The sequence below is a fragment of the Chlamydotis macqueenii genome, chromosome 6 (assembly GCF_036417535.1).
Source record: "Chlamydotis macqueenii isolate bChlMac1 chromosome 6, bChlMac1.mat, whole genome shotgun sequence".
NCBI classification, from domain to species: domain Eukaryota; kingdom Metazoa; phylum Chordata; class Aves; order Otidiformes; family Otididae; genus Chlamydotis; species Chlamydotis macqueenii.
The window spans coordinates 44474966-44493219 of NC_141561.1; the positions used below are offsets into that span (position 1 = coordinate 44474966).

General features: G+C 56.6%; 1 protein-coding gene across 1 annotated transcript in view; it reads left to right on the plus strand.

The window, feature by feature from the left end:
• LOC147600355 (axonemal central pair apparatus protein HYDIN-like) overlaps positions 1 to 17671 on the plus strand; it is a 39527-nt gene extending 21856 nt beyond the window's left edge. The window contains exons 22-41 of the mRNA XM_086751245.1: positions 849 to 1042; positions 1779 to 1931; positions 2231 to 2414; positions 2872 to 3013; positions 4276 to 4426; positions 5189 to 5602; positions 5765 to 5992; positions 6475 to 6687; positions 6960 to 7162; positions 7340 to 7522; positions 7769 to 7888; positions 8261 to 8420; positions 8526 to 8702; positions 8830 to 9024; positions 9952 to 10059; positions 10398 to 10802; positions 15363 to 15428; positions 16003 to 16666; positions 16767 to 17415; positions 17527 to 17671. Of these exons, the coding sequence (XP_086607371.1) occupies positions 849 to 1042; positions 1779 to 1931; positions 2231 to 2414; positions 2872 to 3013; positions 4276 to 4426; positions 5189 to 5602; positions 5765 to 5992; positions 6475 to 6687; positions 6960 to 7162; positions 7340 to 7522; positions 7769 to 7888; positions 8261 to 8420; positions 8526 to 8702; positions 8830 to 9024; positions 9952 to 10059; positions 10398 to 10802; positions 15363 to 15428; positions 16003 to 16666; positions 16767 to 17415; positions 17527 to 17671 (4754 nt within the window). The remainder of the gene's footprint in view (positions 1 to 848; positions 1043 to 1778; positions 1932 to 2230; positions 2415 to 2871; positions 3014 to 4275; positions 4427 to 5188; positions 5603 to 5764; positions 5993 to 6474; positions 6688 to 6959; positions 7163 to 7339; positions 7523 to 7768; positions 7889 to 8260; positions 8421 to 8525; positions 8703 to 8829; positions 9025 to 9951; positions 10060 to 10397; positions 10803 to 15362; positions 15429 to 16002; positions 16667 to 16766; positions 17416 to 17526) is intronic.
• Positions 17672 to 18254: the final 583 nt, after the last annotated feature.

Here is an 18254-nt window from a genome sequence, read left to right on the forward strand (position 1 = left end):
GTCAGGCAGAACTGCTGCCCACTTTAAGAAGGAAAAAGGTCTCTAAAGTGGCTCATGAAGCATTAGACGACTGACTTTGAGTGTGGCTTCACAAACATGAGAGGAAGGGAAGGATCACCTTCTGGGGCAGTTTCAGATGAGAGAGATGCTGCAGATGAGCTCTTTTCTCCAGAGATGTTCCTATACAGGCTGTCAGGTTAGGCAGCTCGTGCCAGTTGTGCTGTTCTCCGTTGTGAGACCGGAGACTTTAAGGAAACTTTATTGGGCAGCTGGTGCCCCAAGCTCTGCAGGGTGAGGCCAGACCCTGTCTGTGGTGGGGGCAGTTTTGCGTTGCTCAGCTTTGAACTTGGCTGGGTTGGGAGCTGGTGGAAGGAAGAAGGGCCTGGGTCCCCGGTGGGGTTATCCCATGTGGAGGATTTAGCTCCAGCAGAGATGGGTGATGCAGCTGGGGCAGGGCTGCGTGTTACGGTCTCTATCTGAGAATGTAGGATGGGGGCAAGGTACAGAAACAATAGTCCTGGAGGACAAATCCTTGGCTTGATCCATAGGGGGAGTGACTGTGGAAAAGGTGTTACTTGTGTGCACGTTTGTTGGGACGGACACAGGGCTGTGAATTAAAAGCTCTCTAGCTTTCCAATCTAGTTTCAGGTGGTGTGCTTTCTCGTGCTAATAAGAGAAGCAGGGAGGGAGCTGCTTCTGGGAGCAGTGCTGCCAGTGCCAGGCAGGCTGGGGGACAAGTGCTGTGTCCCTACCAGGGCACAAGGCTGTGCTCATGGAGGTGCGAGGTGCCTGCTTGCTCCCCACAGCGCCCGTCGCCAGCCCCACTGAGCCGTTTGTCCCCTCCACAGGTCAAAACGCAGATGCCTCCCGCCGCCGGCAGTTCCGGGCCCATGGCAAGCGCAGCCCAGACAGGAGCCAGTCGCCCTCTGCCAACAAAGTCAGCCTGCAGTCTGTAGGTTCCCAAAGCTCTGCAGCGGCCAAGACAAAGAAAAAGGAGCGCCTGTCCCAGAAACAGCATGTAATGGACCTGACAGGCTCCCGGGTGAAGCGTGATCGGCACAGCTTAGTGCATGGCACCTTTCTGTTGCCTTTGAGAATCATAGAATCTTAGAGGGGTTTGGGCGGAGGGGACCTTTAAAGGCCACCCAGCCCAACCCCCTGCAGGGAGCAGGGACATCTCCAACCACATCAGGTTGCTCAGAGCCCCGTCCAACCTGGCCTTGAATGATTCCAGGGATGGGGCATCCACCACCTCTCTGGACAACCTGTTCCGATGTTCCAGCGCTCTCATCATGAAAAATGTCTTCCTTCTGTCTAGTTTGAATGTCCCCTCTTTGAGTGTAAAACCGTTACGTGTTTTCCTGTCGCTACAGGCCTTGTTAAAAGTGCAGGGGCTGCTTACCGTGGCGGGGCTCTGTGTCACCCAGAGCCTGGTGTGGGGAACGATAGTGCAGAGAGGCAGCTGGGCAGGTTGGGGATGGCGTGGGGTGGGAACAAAAACCTGTGTTCTGCCAGAAAAACTCGACTGAGTCGTATGGTTTGTTGGCAAAGTGGCTGCAGGTGGTGAGCAAAGCTGTGGGACGCTGTGCCAGGGGCTTGCAAGCTTGGGTCTCTTGTGGCCAAGGGATGTGACCCCCAGGGTTGTCCCCTGGAGCTGCTGGCCTGCCCTTTGGGTCTATTGTCTTGCGAGCGAGAGACCTGAGCTGCAAGCCCAGCAGCTGGAAATGTTCAGGGGGTTCCAAGGTGGTTTATTTCTCTCGTGGTGTTCAATGTTGCAGGGCTCATTGAGTTCTGAGCTCAGCTCAGCCCTTCCCTGCGTTCCTGCGCAGCGATGGCTGAGCATCAGTGACAGCGCAGCGGGAGAGCTGGGCTTGATGAGCTGCGTGCTGCCTGAGGACTTGCTGGTGGCCATCCTCTCGGAAAGGCTGCAGGTACGTGGGGTGGGGGCAAATGATACGTTCCTGCTACAGAGAGACAGGCGGTGAGGTACAGTTTGCAGAGGAGGGGATCTGTATCTGCTGTTGGAGAAGTCCTGGGCTGCGTGCAGGCACGCCTGGGTCAAGCTGCAGATGCTAGAAGCCGGCAGAGCGCAGGGAAAGATCAGAGCTTGTCTGAGCCGATGCTCTTGGAACGACGACGCGCTGCCCTTTGCCGTTTGGTCTGACTGAGTAGTTGAGAGCCCAACGCGTGCCATCGCTGACTTTCTCTTCCTTTGCCACTTGATTCACAGCTGAGCGACTGCTTCCAGGGAGTGGTGTTTGATGGCCTGGAGACCTGCTTTGCATGCAGCACGGCATCTGCGCTCCTCTGCCTGCTCAAAGCTGTGGGAAATCGGCCTCACATCTATTTTGTGAACCTCTTCCGGGATTATGCTTCTTTGAAAGGCAGGGAGACAGCCGCGAAAGAGCAGGAAGGTAAGAATCTTCATCTCCGCGCCTTTCCAATCTTCTCTCAAGCCCTCAACCTTACCCGTGTGTATCTGTGTCACCAGCAGAGCTTGTAAGAAACGGTTTTATGAATCCTTCCGCCTTTTGCCTCAGTGTAGCCAGCACTCAGCTCACAGTTGCTTAAACACAGCAGAGCTGAGGCTGTAAGATTCCCCTTGGTCTCTGCCATTAAAGCTTGGGCACAAGTGCAAGCTGTTGTGGCTCAGTAACTACCCACCCTCCAGCTGTCCACAGCGCTGGTGCACGTGAGCCAGGCAAGGTACAGGCGACAGTTTGGGGGATTCTCTGAACGCTGGAGCAGGGATATGAGCTCCCCAGGATGGCCTGGCAGGATGATAGGCTGGGTCGGGACAGAGCTGTGAATCCTTGCAGCTCCTCCAGAACTTGCAGTGGCTAATGGTTTCACCTCTGGTCTGTGCTGAAGAACGGGAGCGGGAAGAAGCTGCCAGGAGGGAGGAAGCACGTCTCTGGGAGATGGATGAGGACGAGTACGATGCCCTCATGGAGGAACAGAAAACTCAATTTAATCAGAGGCTCCTACAAGCCCGGCGTGAGAGGAGGAGGAGGTCTGTAAGCCTTCCATGGACAACTCCCCAGGATAGTGTCCCTCAGGGCCTTCCCTGCTCCAGAGACCTTGGTTGAGCTAAGAGGGCTTTCAGAGCAAACGCCAAAAGCGTCTATTCCAAGCCGCACAAGGATGGCCAGTTCCACCTCCCTGGCTCCCGACAGGGGAGGGACTTTGCGCTGGGAGAGAAGAGAACATCTTCTCTCCGATTCAGCAGTGAGCCCTCTGGCGTAGACGCTGGCTGCAGGCAGCTGGGCTCTGTGCTTGCCTTGCCGCTGCACCCACAAGTGTCTCTGAGTTAATGCTGTTGATGGCCATCTTCTTCATCCCCCTTCCTCACCAAACCAGAGGGGCTGTGGTGTGGGCTGGTGTGAGGTGCAGCTGTGCTGCCTTGGTGTAGAGAGCAGTCCTGCTGTAGGTGAAGCCCGTGCAACGCTGATCTCCCAGGGTTTTCCTGACTGAGCGCCGCCAGCCATAGAAGCTGGTGTCTCTTCGGCTCCCCTTCGCCTGCAGCAGCAGGGGAGCCTGGGAGAAGCTGTGACCCAGCAAAGCAGCCCTGTCCAGGAGGATGCACAGGGGAAGTGTCAAACTGGGAGGGGGACCTGCTTCAAGTGAGCATGCGTTTCAGCTTTTCTGTCAGCACAGGCCCCAGTTTGTTGCTCTGGGAGGAGATGGCTAGGGCTGCTTCCAATGTTGATTTCCAGGAGAGACGGCACAAGTTTCCCGTGGTGACGGCTGGGTTCCAGCAGGAAGCCTGGTTGATGAGAGCCTGTTTTGCAGGAGGGGAGTTACCTTTGCTTTCTGACTGATGTGAGTGTCCTCAGTAAGGAGCAGGCTATGCCCAGGGAGAAGGGCTGGATAAGCCTCGTAGGTGTTGGCGCAGGGATAAGGAGGCGTTAGTGATTTGTGAGCTGGTTGAAACTGGGAGAGCAAGAGAGGGCTTCTGGCATCAGTGCGCAGAGATGGTGGATCCGTCCTTGGCAGTGTGCTGGAGGGGTCCAGGTGGACCTGATTGGAGAAGCAGCACAATTTAGACTTTAGGACAGCAAAGCCTAGATTTGGCTGGCCCTGGAGGACCCCTCTCACCTTGCCGCCCTTTGGATGTTCCCAGGCTCCCCAGGTTGAGGGAAGTCCATGGCGATGGCCTAAGAGTTCTGTCTGGCCTCAGGGTCAATGAATGGCGTGCAGGGCCAGCTGGGATTGCAGCGAGCCCACATTTCTGGTGGTGACTCACAGGGCTGTTTTCTGTTTGGCTTCCTGAAGGGCGATGGAGCAGCCTGACGAAAAGCACCGTCAGGAGCTGGAACCCCTGAAGGAGGAACAAGAGCTGGAGAATTCCAAGAGGAGTAGGAGCGAGCTTGGAAAAGACCAAGTTAACGCTTCAGGGAAGAAAATGCAGCCTGGAGTCAGACAGGTGGGTGGCTGTGTTTGTAGAGATGAGTAAAAGCCCTGGGGAGCTTCTTCCCACGGAGCTGTACCATTCCCCGAGAAGCCAGCAGCCACACGCGGCGCTGGGCCCAGGAATGGGCCTGAGTGAGTAACACGTGGGGTTGTGCTGGGAAACAAGAGCCGGTGTTTGCTCATGCTGCTGCTTGGCCAGGGATGTTTTCCCATGGGTTTGCTGGGGAGCTGCATTTGTGGGATCATGCTGCCTTTGAGTCTTGGCTTCACATAACTCCAGACATTCACTGTGAAGCCCTAGATAGTTTTAGTCCAGCATTTCTCCCCACTCTGCACATGACTTACACCTCTGGGCCATGATCCGTCTGGGATGGGGTGTCTTTTGCTACATGCCTGGCAGGAGATCCCGCCAGGCCTTAGGTATTCAACCAGACTTCCTCAAGGGTCAGCCAGGCACAGGGACGCTCAGCACACCAGAATGGAGCCCAGAGGACTGCACAGGGGTACGGAGGTGTTTTAATTTCCTGGTTTGGTTCGGAGAAGCTTTTCTACTTTTCATCTGGTGGGCAGGACTCCCCATCAGTCTGGCACTGGGGTGTTTGGTTTCAGTTGAGCTACCGTGGGTACCAGCTGTGTTCTGGATTGGGATTTGTGGAGCACCCAGCACAGGTCTCAGGCGAGGCTTGGGGTGCTGTTGCAAAGATCATCACTGCCCTGCAGCATCTTAGTTGGTGCTTTGAAATGCTCACTGCTTTTTTCTGCTCCTCCTGCCCAGAACACGAACGCATCCGCCAGCAACACCAGCATTTCCACCAGCAACCAGTTGGATGCCACCAAAGGGGTAGACAAGAGAGGATCTGTAAAGAAGCACTCAGGCGCTGTTGGGAGTGACAAGGAAGAGAAGAGAAAGCAGAGCAAGGTTTCCCTGATGGATGCCTGCCCAGCCGTGCGTGTGCAACACTCAGACGCAGAACAGGGGGCTCTGAGTGACAGCGAGAACTTGGCCCTGAGGTTTAAGATCTATGAGGCATCGCAGAAGTATGTGGCGCATATCTTGTCATTCTGGGACAGGGTTCAGGGTATCCTGCTGTCCCCTCTGAACCAAGCGGAGGTGCGGCACAAAGCAGAAGCCCGGCGCCAGCCTGCCTTGAGCCACGGGAGCCAGCAAAACAGAGGGAAAGAGCATCAGGTGACACTGGAAAAGGAGTGCAGGAAGAAAGAGCGCCTGGAGGAGTCTGTGAAGAAAGAGCGCATGGAGAAGGAGCGCACCAAGAAAGAGCGCCTGGAGAAAGAGGGTGTGAAGAAAGAGCGCCTGGAGAAGGATTGCTCCAAGAAAGAGCGCGTGGAGAAGGATTGCTCCAAGAAAGAGCGCGTGGAGAAGAAGCGCACGAAGAAGGAGCGGCTAAAAAATCTGGAGGCTCTTGAGGACTCCGCGTTATCTGAGCTGGAAGGGGAAGGTGCAGAAGGGTCAGGCCGAGGCCAGCGTGGCAGGGTGCCCTGCTTGACCATCGAAGCACTGGGCTCAGAAGATGTGACCAGGAAGATCCTGGAGAGCAGCAAGCTGCCAGTGGCAGAGCAGGTAAAGCCCTGTGAAGCTCAGGTGCTGAGCCTGCCATGCTCTGCCCTGGTGCATTGCGTCCCACGGACAAGGGCACAGAGCCTTGTCCAGGCCACTGTTCCACAACGGCTCCGGAGCAGCCCCGTGGCTGGAGAGGTTCTCACCATCCCTCAGACGGGTGCAAAGCGGGAGTGCTCTCTCTTCAAGCATCCTGTCCGTTCAGTTTCCCAGTGTGGAAATCATTCCAGATGGTTCCAGGGCAGGGCAGCTCATGGTCGGTGTTGCCTTCAGCTGAGTCACTCAGAGGAGAGATTTCTCTCTAGGTCTCAGCTGTAGGTCCTGGCACTGCTCTGGAGCCTGCCCACCCCACTGGGCGTAAAAAAGCACTGTACTCCCTAGAAATAATAATTTTAAAAACCCCATTGCCAAAAGCTCAGTGCCTTTAAGGAAGTGGGAGGTTGAAGGTGATGGGAGTATAAAGAGAGTTTTCTCTTCTGCTTTAGATCTTGGATGAGCTGGGACTGGGTCCCTCTGGGCCTCCCATTCCCCCTCCTGCTTTGTACTCTGTGATCCGCTACCCGGAGAAGCGAACGGCCCCTGCAGCAGGAGAAGCCCTCCAGCACTTCCAGCTTGTTGTGCCAGAAGGTGCTGTTGCGGAAGGAGAACAGGCAGCGACTGTAAGTGTCGTGGATGCCCCCGCTGTGCCCGCAGTGAAGGTTTCAGGGCAGGGGCCAGGCTGCATGGGGGCACGGGGGGCAGGCGAGATGGAAAAGAATCACTGTGGAAGGGCGGTCAAATCATGACGGGGCCACGTGTCTGCAGGCATCCCTTCTGTCTGTCCAAAAGAGACAGCTGTGCTGTCTCTCTGCTGAGAAATAGGATGGTTCTTTATCATGAGAGAAAAGAGCCACAGCTTTCTTTCCAGGGTGGGATGTCTCCAGGCAGGTCTGACCTCTCTCTCTCTTCTCTCTCTCCCCTTGCTGTTAAGACCTCCAAGAAACAGGTCACTCCAACAAGGGGGCGGTCGAGGAAGGAGAAAGCTGTGGGTAGCCCGAAGACTCTGAGGAAGAAGCGCAGCTCCAGCCGGGGCAGCAGGGATCTCCAGAGGCCGGACACAGGAGCACCCACATGTCCTCCCAGGTTGGACCAAAGTGATGTGGACACGGTTCCATCCCCAGGGAGACCTGTCAGGCGAGCTGTGAGGCAGGAGGTGACCCCTCTGCTTTGCAGCCATCTCGCCAGACAAGGTCCCTCATCTCCAGCTCTGCAGGCACCCTCGGCCGGTGCCTCCATGGCATGGCAAGTCCACAACCCTCCGTTCCTCATTTGCTTCTTCCCAGTGTTTGAAATCTCCTTTTTAATTGCCAGGCTGAGCAGCTGTCGGTGGATAGTGCCTGCCCACGGTGAGGTGCAACTGAAGGTCCACTTCAGCTCCACGGAACCGGGCCAGTTTGAGCAGACGCTGCATTTTGAGATCCTGGGGACAAAGCGTCTGTACCAGCTGCCCTGCAGGGGCACCTGCCTGTATCCCGCCATCAGCCAGGACCCGCGGTAAGGCTGGCGCGTGGGAGCCCTCACGCATGGCTCCCCCTGAACTCAGAGCCAGGGCTGCCCCTTGTACCCCTGTGACCTTCTGGCTTGGGCACAGCGTGCTGCCTGAGCAGCCCAGCATCTTCCCGTGCTTGGAGCTGGGAACCAGTCCTGGTACCTCAGCCACCCAGAAGGGTTATGGCTTTCTGACCAGGTTTCCTACCTAGGAGCATCTCACAGCTCCTCATTCCCTGTTTCTCTCCCCAGGCTGGTGTTTCCCCACCAGAGGGAGAGCAAGGAGGATGAGGACATCATCTCCAAGAAGTATGTCATGGACACGGGTGTTTTCCACTTTGGACCGCTGCTGTGTGGGAAGCCAAGAGACGGGTACGTGCTCCCAGCCCTGAGTTAGCAGCTGATGCTCACACAGAAGGCGGAAGAAGCCATGTGCCTGGCATACTGTTATTTTTCCAGGTGCCTTTCCACTTAGATTTTGTAAAACGCTCTTTGAGTGCGTGACTGCATCGTCACACCTCTGGCATGGAGGCACCAAGTATAAGGGCAGACATCAAAGCAACGCAAGGATGAACCCATATTCCGTGCAATGTGCCCCAAAGTGATCCTTTTTCTTAGCCTGCTCGTGGGAACATGGTCTTCCAGTGCAGCCTGCCGCTGCCCGGACACGGTGCTTTCCTCAAGATGTGATCAAGGCTGTGGTCCTGGCATCTCCTCTGCAGCCTTTTCCCCTTTTGTGGACAGGTACAAGGAGCTGCGCTATCCCAGCAACTGCGAGAAGATAACCATCCTGAACGTCAGCCCCTTGGAAGCAGAGGTGCATTTCTCCTTTGAGCGCGATCTCCAGGAGAGCACGTTCCTTTTAGAGCCTCCCAGCATGAGGCTGCAACCGAACGAGAAGCAGGTAGGAGACAGGCAGGTAGGACAGGCAGCGGTGGCAGTGCCCAGGAGCTGTTTCTCTTGCTGACTGAATGCTCTTGTGTGTTTGTTCTTGCGGGGACGGGGCTAGGAGCTGAGCGTTTGGGCGTACCCCACTTCAGCCGGCCTGGTGGAAGACAAGCTCATCTGCTGCGTTCAGGGGAACCCAGAGCCGGTGGTCTTCCGCCTGTGCTGCCAGGGGGTGCAGGTGGAGCTGGGGGTCAGCCCCAAGGAGCTGTCGTTCAACACGCTGCTTCTGCCCAGGTCAGTCACCCCACAGCCCCTCGCCGGGGACGAGAGCTGTCAGCCAGGGCTGCTCCAAGTTCCATTCAACTGCAAGACTAACATGCCCATCAAGCAGCTGGTGCTGAGTGTCTCTTTTTGTCTGCAGGAAGGACAATGAGACCCTGGCCCTGCAAAACCGCACACCGCTGCCCGTGGCCTGGCGGCTCATTGGGCTGGAAGACCTGGGCGAGGACTTCTCGGTGTCAGAAGACAGCGGCATCGTGGGTCCCCACACGGAGTTTGCTGTGCAGCTGCGTTTCAAGGCCACAAAGGCTCTCAGCATTCTGAAGACCATCCAGCTGGAGGTGAGGGGGACTGTGCCCTCCCTGGCAGAGCAGGGCAGAGTGATCAGCCCTGTGCTCTTAGGGATGGAGGCTGCTTGAAGGGTACCCTGCAAAGAGGGCAAAAGGATGAGCTTCCAGAGATTCTTTCCTTCCTGCACTGCTGGGGGGCCGTGCCCTTAGCAGCAAGGGGCTCTTGGGGACGAAGTGACTGCTCGGGTGCCCTGGTAGCTGAGCTCCATGGGGCAAGTATATTGGGGAGTCAGGAAGAGATGGGCCTGACAGGGACAGGGGTGCTACGACCCCAGCTTCTGCTGCCTCCAGCTGGGTTTGCCAGCACACGCGCTGCATCCCCGGGCATCCATGTCACCCCAGAAAACCAGCCGCTGCCTCTGCAGGGCTTACGGCTGGGTTATGAGGCTGCGCCCTGAGCCCGCGCTACAACCACCTTGCTGCTGTGCCAGGTTGAACGCTGTCCTTGGGTTGTCCAGACTTTGGCATGCTCGCTGCACCCGTCCTGGCCTCTGTCTGGGGCTCTTGACAGAGAGCGACAAACTCTCACCCTGGGAGGCTGTTCCCCATGGTTTCGGGGATGCATTTCAGTGAGGACGCTGGGTGATTGAAGAGGAGAGGGTTGGTTGTCGATGCCCCCTGCTCTGGGACACCTCACGCTTGTGGTGGCTTTAAGATCCCTTTGCTTCCCAGGGTGCTTTAGCAGCCACGCGGCTGCTGGCGGAGAGAAGAGTTGGGCTGACAGGGTTTCTTACTGCGGCAGAACCCCGCTGGGTCAGCCCGGGAGATGAACAGGTTAGGAAAGCTTGTGTGCTCACAGCGCTTGTCACGCAGGGGAGGCCATGGGGGAAGCAGCCTGTAGAGACAAGGACTCAGATATTGTCTAGCAAAAGAATGGAGGAGAAGGGGCTAAGCAGTGCTTGTTTCTTGTCACCTCAGGTTTCAGATGCAGAAGACATCTTGGGGGTCGTTCAGACCGAAAACATCAAGATCTCCGCAGAGGCCTGCGAGCCTGCTCTGAGCACCAGCGTTTCTCAAGGTCAGGGGGTGCCCCCGAAACAAAGTAATGCGGGTGCATGGCAGTGCCTTTGCAGATGGGCAACCAAAGCACTTCTCCACTGCTGCCAGAGCTGGGCGCTGAGGTCCCCCAGCGTTTGGGTGCGGGGTTGTCCCTGCTGGGCACGTTTGGGCAGCAGCCCCTATGGCCATTCATCACGAGCACTCCCCAGGGCTGTGGTGTGAGGGGTGGGAGGGTACAGGTGGGTGATGGGCAAGGGAAAGGGACCCCAGCCAGCATGATGGCAGGGGACCAGCGGTTCCTTCCCGAGCTGCTGGCTCTGCTTTGGTGATCAGCCCCTCCACTGTCTCTTCTCTCTCCTCTGCAGAACAACTGGGCCAACTTCCAGTCAGCGAAAACCATCAGCATGGCCCGTGCCAGCCAGAGGAGGTCAGAGAAGAGCATGGAGGTGACCTCCAAGCCCCACCAAGTGTGCAGAGCCAGGGCCGGTCTGCAGCTCTCTATCCGGCTTGGTGGGGAGTCCAGCGTATCCCTCTTCGGCCTCATCCTCCTGCTCAAGGCACAGGGACCCCTCACCATCACAGCCGGCGGCACCACTACCTCCGTCCCCTTCAAAAACCTCTTCCCGCAGCCCCTGGCCTTTCCAGACCCAGTGGAGCACCTGGCCTTCACCATCAGGGGCCCTGAGAGTTGGCGTGCCAGGAAGACCGCCTCCATCACCATCTCCTTGGAGGGCGGCCTGTACGCTGACGAGGCCCCTTTCACCAGCAAGGTGCTGCTCTCCTGCCCGGGGAGGGGCAGGCATCTCCTAGGTCTACCACCTCAGGGGCCTCCCCCCTCCCCAGTGACCTGTGCCCCCTTGGGAGGTCCCTGGACAAAGCTGCCCCTCACCCATAGTCTATTAAAAGAGTTCTCATTGGTGTCTATTCATCTTAATTTAAGCTGGATCCATCAAATTAGTGGTTGTAAAAGTATGTTGCAGAGTTGCATTCTAATAGAGAAACAATTTGGGACTTAGCGGCCAGAGATTAATATTGCCCATGTAGAAAATCAGAGCAAAGAAAAACACACCTTGATTTCTGGCAGCTGAGCTGGGTGCGCTGGGATGCAGAATAGCACCAAGTCCTTGACTCCCTGGCAGCAAGGGTTGACCGGTAGCGGAAGCCCCAGAGCCCTATTGCTTCCTGTGACCATCCCGAAAAACTGTCTTTTGAGATCTCGTTGATTTATGGTTGCTTTTCAGCATGTTAGTCCTTCATGGTGAAGCGGGGCCAATCCTGGGTGCCTTGCCTTACCGTTCTGGGTGGTATGAAATGGGTTTGTTTGTCAGCACTTGCCCCCTTTTCCCAGTTGAAAACACAGCCTCTCAACATCACTTGTAGCCTTTGCGTGTCGGTCTCTTCAGGGGTTTTTAGCACGTTACTGAGTGAAGACTGAGATCAAATTTCCTTGCCAAAGGCTGGTAATGGTTTTCCCATCTCATTTGTGCAACTATCCCCACAAATGCCCTGCTGATCTCCCGAGTTCCAGTTCTTTGTGCCCTTCAGGCACTGACAGAAGGATCAAACGGAGCCGTTTCTGCCAGCGCTGCGCTCAGCCCGCGGCTGTTCAGTGCTCACTCGTTAGGCAAGAGTTTGGATTGCCATCGAGCCCTCTCTTGTGACTCCTGATGGGAGCAGAGCTGGCTTCAGCTCTTAAGAATGAAATTTGCTAACAGAATGAGCCGGTGGCTGTAGACGCTTATACCCAGCAGGACCTTCAGGAGACATTCAAGCGCAGGAACCCTTTCCACCAGCCAGGAGAGGCCAACAGAACACGCAGCTGACGGGGTGTGCCAGCCGTTCCTTGCTAACAGTCCTTTAGAAAAGGCTTTGGGGCACAGCCACCCCAACAAGCAGTTCACCAGTTGTGTGCCGCCTTTCTTGTGCACACGGGTGTGTTCCTGTTTGCGTGTGTGGAAATCCCCAGGACCGAACAGCTTTTGCTGTGCAGCTCATCCAAGTGCGCTTTTGTTTTGAAGGATATCTGTATTTTTCTGAGTAGATGAAGGGATGTTGTTTTGCCTGGCCATTGCATATTTTCATTTGGCCGGCAAATGAGTGCAGGTTTTACATGTTTCTGTTTCTGGGTTTCTGTACCAAACATGGAACAAACGTGTGAGGCAGAGGAGGGAGAAGTCTGGGGAGGTTTGAGAGTTCATTCTCCGGAGCCACGGCTCCCTCGTCTTGCCGTGAGGGTCCGTCCTTGGTGAGCGACAGCTACAGGGGCACGGGAACAGCCTGTTCAGCGGGAGTGGTGCTGGGTTCCCACCTTCTTGGACGGTCTTTACCGTTGCTGTTTCCTGGTTCAGAGAGAGACTTCAGTTGCAAACGTGGTCCAAGCCGCGCGTGGGAGGCCTGCACGCAGCTCCCTTGGCCTTGTCACCGTGTGTGACAATCCAGGTCCCCTTGTGCGGTGGCTGTAAGCTCCTTGAACAGCAAGGGCTTTGTCTGGAGGATCTGCAGTTTCTCCTGGCCGTGATAGCCACTCTGGTAGGACAAGCCTGTCACACACTGGACTTTTATCTGCTAGCCTGTTATTAATCCTTACCCAAACGTTTTCATTCTCAGCGCTTGCCGTCACGGATTGGTATTCTTCAGAAGAAGCTGTGTGCCTTTTTCCTCAGGGTTGGCTCTGCTGCACTGACAAGGGTTCCAGCTGATGGGCTGTGGCTCGGCTTTCTGATCTATCTTGAGACTGCTTGCTAACGAATTTTGATTGCAATTATTCATGCCAAGTGTTTTTTTCATTGCCTTTCTGCTTTGGAAGCGAGCTCCAGATTCGGGAGCTGGGGGAAACCCTTCTGTGTCCTAGAGTGTGGTGGTTTAGCCCAAGTCACCACACAGCTTCTCACTCACCCTCCCCCTGCCCAGTGGGATGGGGGACAGAAGCTGGGAAGAAAGGAAGACTTGTGGGTTGAGATAAAAACAGTTTACTGAAATACTAAAAACTACAAGGATAACAGAATATAAGGGTATTAATATCTACAAAATATACAAAATGGACAGTGTAGGATTTCTCACCACCCGATGTCCGAATGACCAACACAGCCCGTCCCGAGCAGCAATCACGAAAGGACACCGAGCAGCAAGCAAAGGGGGAGAGCAAGCCAGCAAGGGAGAGGGAACGATGCCAGCAAGCAAGAGAGATGGAAAGAAGATGGATGCCAAGGGTGCATGCCAGAATGGAATGCCCAAATGGATGCCCCCTCCCATGGGCAACCCCCACTTCTATGCTGAGGATGACGTTCATGGCATGGAATACTCTCTTTGGCCAGCTTGGGCCAGTTATTCTGTCTGTCTTCTGCCCAGCTTCCCACATCTGCACGTTAACGAGACTTTAACGAGACTTGGCAAGCCAGACAGTGTCCGTCGTCTCCTTCACAACAGCTCCTATCATCAGAGTGTTTTTGCCAACAGTCTTCACAGATGAAATCCGAAGCACACCAGCTACTGAGACGAAAATTAACTCCATCCCTGCTGAAACCAGGACACAGACGTAGGAGATGACGCAAGAAATACTGCTCAGATACCTGAATTTCCTTCCAGCTGGAAGGTCTTTGTTGGGGAAGTCTTTACACTGCAGGCAGTGTTCAGTGAAGCTGATTTTAGAGATGCTCTAGACTGTCCGCATTGGCTGTTGGTGCAAGGAGTTTGGAAGTCTCATTCAAAGGTCTTTGACATGAGGGGCTGGGTTGGAAGGGCCTGTGAGAAGGACTGTCAGGTTGCTTTTGGTGGAAATAGCCTTGAATGTGGTTTTACTGAATGACAGGGAAATGGCAATGCTCAGAATTGTATTCAAACTCACAAACAGTTCTATGAAATGTTTGTGTTCCCAATATAACCGTACAAAAACAGCGCCTAAAACATCGGGAATGGCAGGTTAGAAAGGAAAGGGAAAATGTGGATGTCTGCGTTTTGCTGCTACAGACCTTAAAAACGGACTTCTTCAGTCCTTCCAGTCAACTTAGACACTGCCCGCTGGTGATGATAAACCTTATTTGAATTTGGATAGATCCTAAGATGCTAGCCTGCCTGCCCGTTTTTGAGTGTCCATAGTTGGTGTTGAAAGCCAAGCCAAACCACTGAGCACAAAGCAACTCAGCTCTCTCTCTGCCTGAGCAGGTATTGAGCAAATTCTCTCTTCCCGTGCTGTGCCACGTTCTGTTCTGGTTTTGTTTAGTGAGGGGGGACTACGCTGGCAGCTGCTCTAAGAAGCTTCTAGAAGTTTCCCCCTTGTCCAGTGGACTCGTCCGGGCCTAGGGCGGACCTGCTGCTGGCCAGGGCCTAGCCAATTGGTACCAGAATGTTCCGTGATAACGCCTCTGCGATAACGTATTTAAGAAGGGGAAAAAAAAAAAAAAAAAAAAAAGAGAAGAGAAGATGTGAAGGAGCTGAGCGGGGGCAGGGAGGCGGAGGCACGAGCCCTGCACCCCTCACCCTCTGGCCTCCCGTCGGGCGGCGTCTGGGCCTGACTCGGCCCGGCCCGGCTGCAAGGAGCGGAGAGGAGATGAGATGGGAATGAGATGTGAGGAGACCCTGAGAGGCGTCTGCCTGCCTGTTGTGAAGGATTTCTGTGAGAGGAACGGCTGCAGGTCAAGGCACGGCCGGGGAGCTGCAGCTAGGGCATGAGACTGTTCCAGCCTGCTAAATAAACGCCTCAGGAGGTCAGGATGGGATTCAGACAGCAAGAAGAGAGTAGGGTCAGTCAGCTCTCCACATCTATATTCTGACGTATTTTATGGAAAACCGGTAAAGGTCAGGGAGATGAGGACAAGAAGGAACGCAGACACTCACCTGCCCAAAAAAAGTAAAAACCAAGGACCGACAACTTCCTCTACTTGTTTGCATGAGGGTCCCAGTTTTAAGCAACCCTGTTACTCTGGCCAAGACAAACAATCCTTCAGGATACACATCCTTGTTAGGTTCAGAAATGTTTGCAGCACGAGGTTCTCAGAGGAGCCAGACAATTCATTCTCTGGGTCCAAGAGGGTCCAAGCACTTGCTCTACATTTTTAGGGCTTTCTCTGCACAAGAAGGTCTGTTCTGGGGGCAAGCTGCTTCAGGTCTCTACCAGAAGAGAGACAAGGACAACTCCCAGGTGCCTGAGCCCTTCTCTGGCAGCAGAGACAGGGAACTGCAGCAAGAGCGACTCCAGGGATGCCTGGATCAAGAAAGAATCGGCTGACGATGCCACAGAATTGGAGTTGCTTTGCAGAACAGCAGAGTGTGGGCGCGCATTCAGATGCACAACTGCAAGAATTCCTCTTGTGATGCCGTACTTTGCGCCCCAGCCTCTCTGCTTGGATGGCACGGGCCAGCTGTCGCATTTTTGTGACAGCTCCCATCGTGTCCGCACAGTACCGGCACCAGTTCCACCACAGCTGTGAACAGCAGTTGCCCCACTGGGGCAGAGAGGGACAGGGTCACAAAACCTCAAAAGTGCCAAAACCAGCCCCATCCCCACTGCCAGGGCAGGAGGGAGCAGCACACAAAGGTGGGCATGGCCAGGCCACGGGTGCTGGCCCCATCCCTTCCCCTTGGACAGAAAATTCACCTCCCCGCAAAAATCACCCTTGGGGTGGGAAATGGTGGGGATGGGAGACTGTTGGAGTAGGAAACCGTGACAGGGCTGAGAAGTCATGGCTGGGTTGGGAATCCATTGTGGGGATGGGAAATGAGCACTGGGGACAGGAAATCATCAGCGGGACAGGAAATCCTTGAGCTGGGAAGTTGCTGTGGTAGGAAAAGTCAAACCCTGGCAAGGCTGGCTGAAGCAGGTGCTGGCGCAGTGTTCGCCATAGGGATGCAGGCTGGTTGTCCCCCAGAAACCTGACTCTGACCAGCTGCCATGGCAGGTACAGCAGCAGGCTCCAGCTCCTCCTGGGGCTCCTGCCCTCCAGGTAACCCCCTGTCGGACCCACCTGCCAACAGCTCACCCCATCGCCCCGCTTTGCTTCCCCCACAGAGAAGCTCCCTCTCCAGCTGTCGATGCCGCCCAAGGTGCCCGGTGTGAGCTTCATGGTTCCGGGCGTGCCGCCGCCGGTCCCCGCCTGTGTGCTGCCCTCTGTTCCAGAGCTGCCGGGGTCCTGTAAGCCTGCCCAGGTCCACCCCGTCACCTACCAGGTGCCACAGGCCAGCGTCTGGCACGGGGTGCCAGGGCCCCTGGGGGCCGTGGGGAAGTTGCAGCAGCTCCCCGAAAGCTGGCAGCTCCCTCCCGTGGTGCAGCTCCCCTCCATGCCTGCTTCCTGTCCCCGTGCCCATGGCTGGGAACAGCAGGTGGTGAGGGGGACACTGGTGTCCCACCAGCCGACGGGGCTGGGGCTGTGGGCTGTGGTGCAGGGGGAGCCCCTCTACCCCACAGGCTCCTGCCCGCTGCATATCGCTGCCTGCCACGGGCCCCCGCCACCCTGCCGCCCTGCAGCTCAGCATTGGGTGCAGGGCCCCCCTGCGCTCCGCACCCTGCCCGGCAGCACCCAGAAGCCATCACAGGCCTCCAGCGAGGACGGGGAGACCACCAAGAACAGCGTCCCTGCCGCCAGCCCACGCCAGCCTGTCCTCGCTCTGCCCACTGGCAGAACCACAGCAAAGCCCCAGGGTGAGCTTTGCGGGGTGACGGAGCCTGCAGGCGGGTGGCCAAGCCGAGGAAAGCTTGCATCGCCCCGCGGCTGGCTCGGCTGTGTTTGCTTTTCCTGCAGCACTGAGCACGCTGGAAGTTCCGGGCAAGCCTGCTCATGTGCCCGAGAAGGGGCCAGCCGCTCTCACCCAGCCCCTTCTGGAGCAGCCAGCGCACGCCACCAGCAACAACACGCTCAGCCGACCCCACGCTGCGCACCCTGAGGACACTGTCCCCAGTGTCCCCGACAGCCCCAGCTTGGCCGCTTTCCTCCACGAGCTCCCCGACCTCTCCCAGTACGGGGCGGAGGGCGGCTGCCATCAAGAAGGAGTGGTGCTGGCAGGCCTGGGGGACAGCAAGGACACCATCCCTCATGTCCCCGACTTTACCGCCTTCCTCAAGGAGCTCCCCGACCTCTCCAAGTATGTGGCTGAGTGCAGCTGCCCACAGGAGCAAGTGGCACTGGCAGGGCTGGGGGACAGCCAGGGCACCGTCCCTCACGTCCTGCTTTTCCCCAACAGCCTCGCCAGCACTGCTTTCCTTCCTGAGCACCACAACTTCTCGGGGGACGTGGTGGTTGGCGACTGCCCCCAGGACCAAGCTGTTGAGACGCAGCGAGGGGACAGCCAGGACACCGCCTTGACTGCCAATGTCGCCAGCTTGACTGCCGAGGCCCTCGCTGAGCTCCTCGACCTCTCTGAGTACGTGGCGGAGGGCAGCTGCCTCAAGGAGTGAGTGGGGGCAGCGGGGCTGGGGAATGCTGAGGACGCTGTCCCCGATGTTGCCAGTGTCCCCCGCTTGACCACCTCCCTCAACAAGCTCCCCCACCTCTTGGAGTGCAGGGCAGAAGGCGGCTGCAACAAGGAGCAAGTGGCGGCGGCGATGCTGACTGCGGGATACAGGGCCAGGCGGGTGGGAGGTGCCTGCGAGCACCAGGGGGCGGACCTAGGGATCACAGGGTCAGGGGGCGGTCGGGTGTACGAGTAGCGGGGGGTATATAAGGCTTTGTGATGCAGCAGTAAATTGGCATTCAGAGCTAGACACTATGTGTCCGTCTCTTGTGTACCTGCGTAGGGAGTTGCGCAGACGGACGGGCGCCTAAGCCGTGCTGCCGATCGAGAGGTGACAATTGGTGACCCCGACGTGATAAGGCAGGCCTGCATTGGTGAGGGAGGTGCGCAGTAAGGCGTCTCTGTTTCAGCTGCTCGATATGGCTTTGATGGAGCAAGTGGTGAGTATGCTGAAAGGCGTGGGGCAGCAGGTGGAGAGCCCTGTGCATAAGAAGGACCTGGACCCGCTCTTCCGTTGGATGGTGCGGACAGGTATAGCGGCCGCTCCTTCTCACTGTGTGAGTAAGGGGGCCCTCGAACAAACAGCAGAGGAACTATTCCAGAGAGCCTGTGTTGGGAACAAAGAGGCTCTCTCCGGTCTTCTGCCGGCATTAGGCTCCCTCCGGGCCATGCTGGAGAAAGCAAAAGACTGCAGGGGTGCGTGGCAGGTGGCATGTGCTTTGCTGCGGCCTGAGGCTTGGAACCGCCCAGGAATGTCCCTTCCCAACCCTCTAACAAAG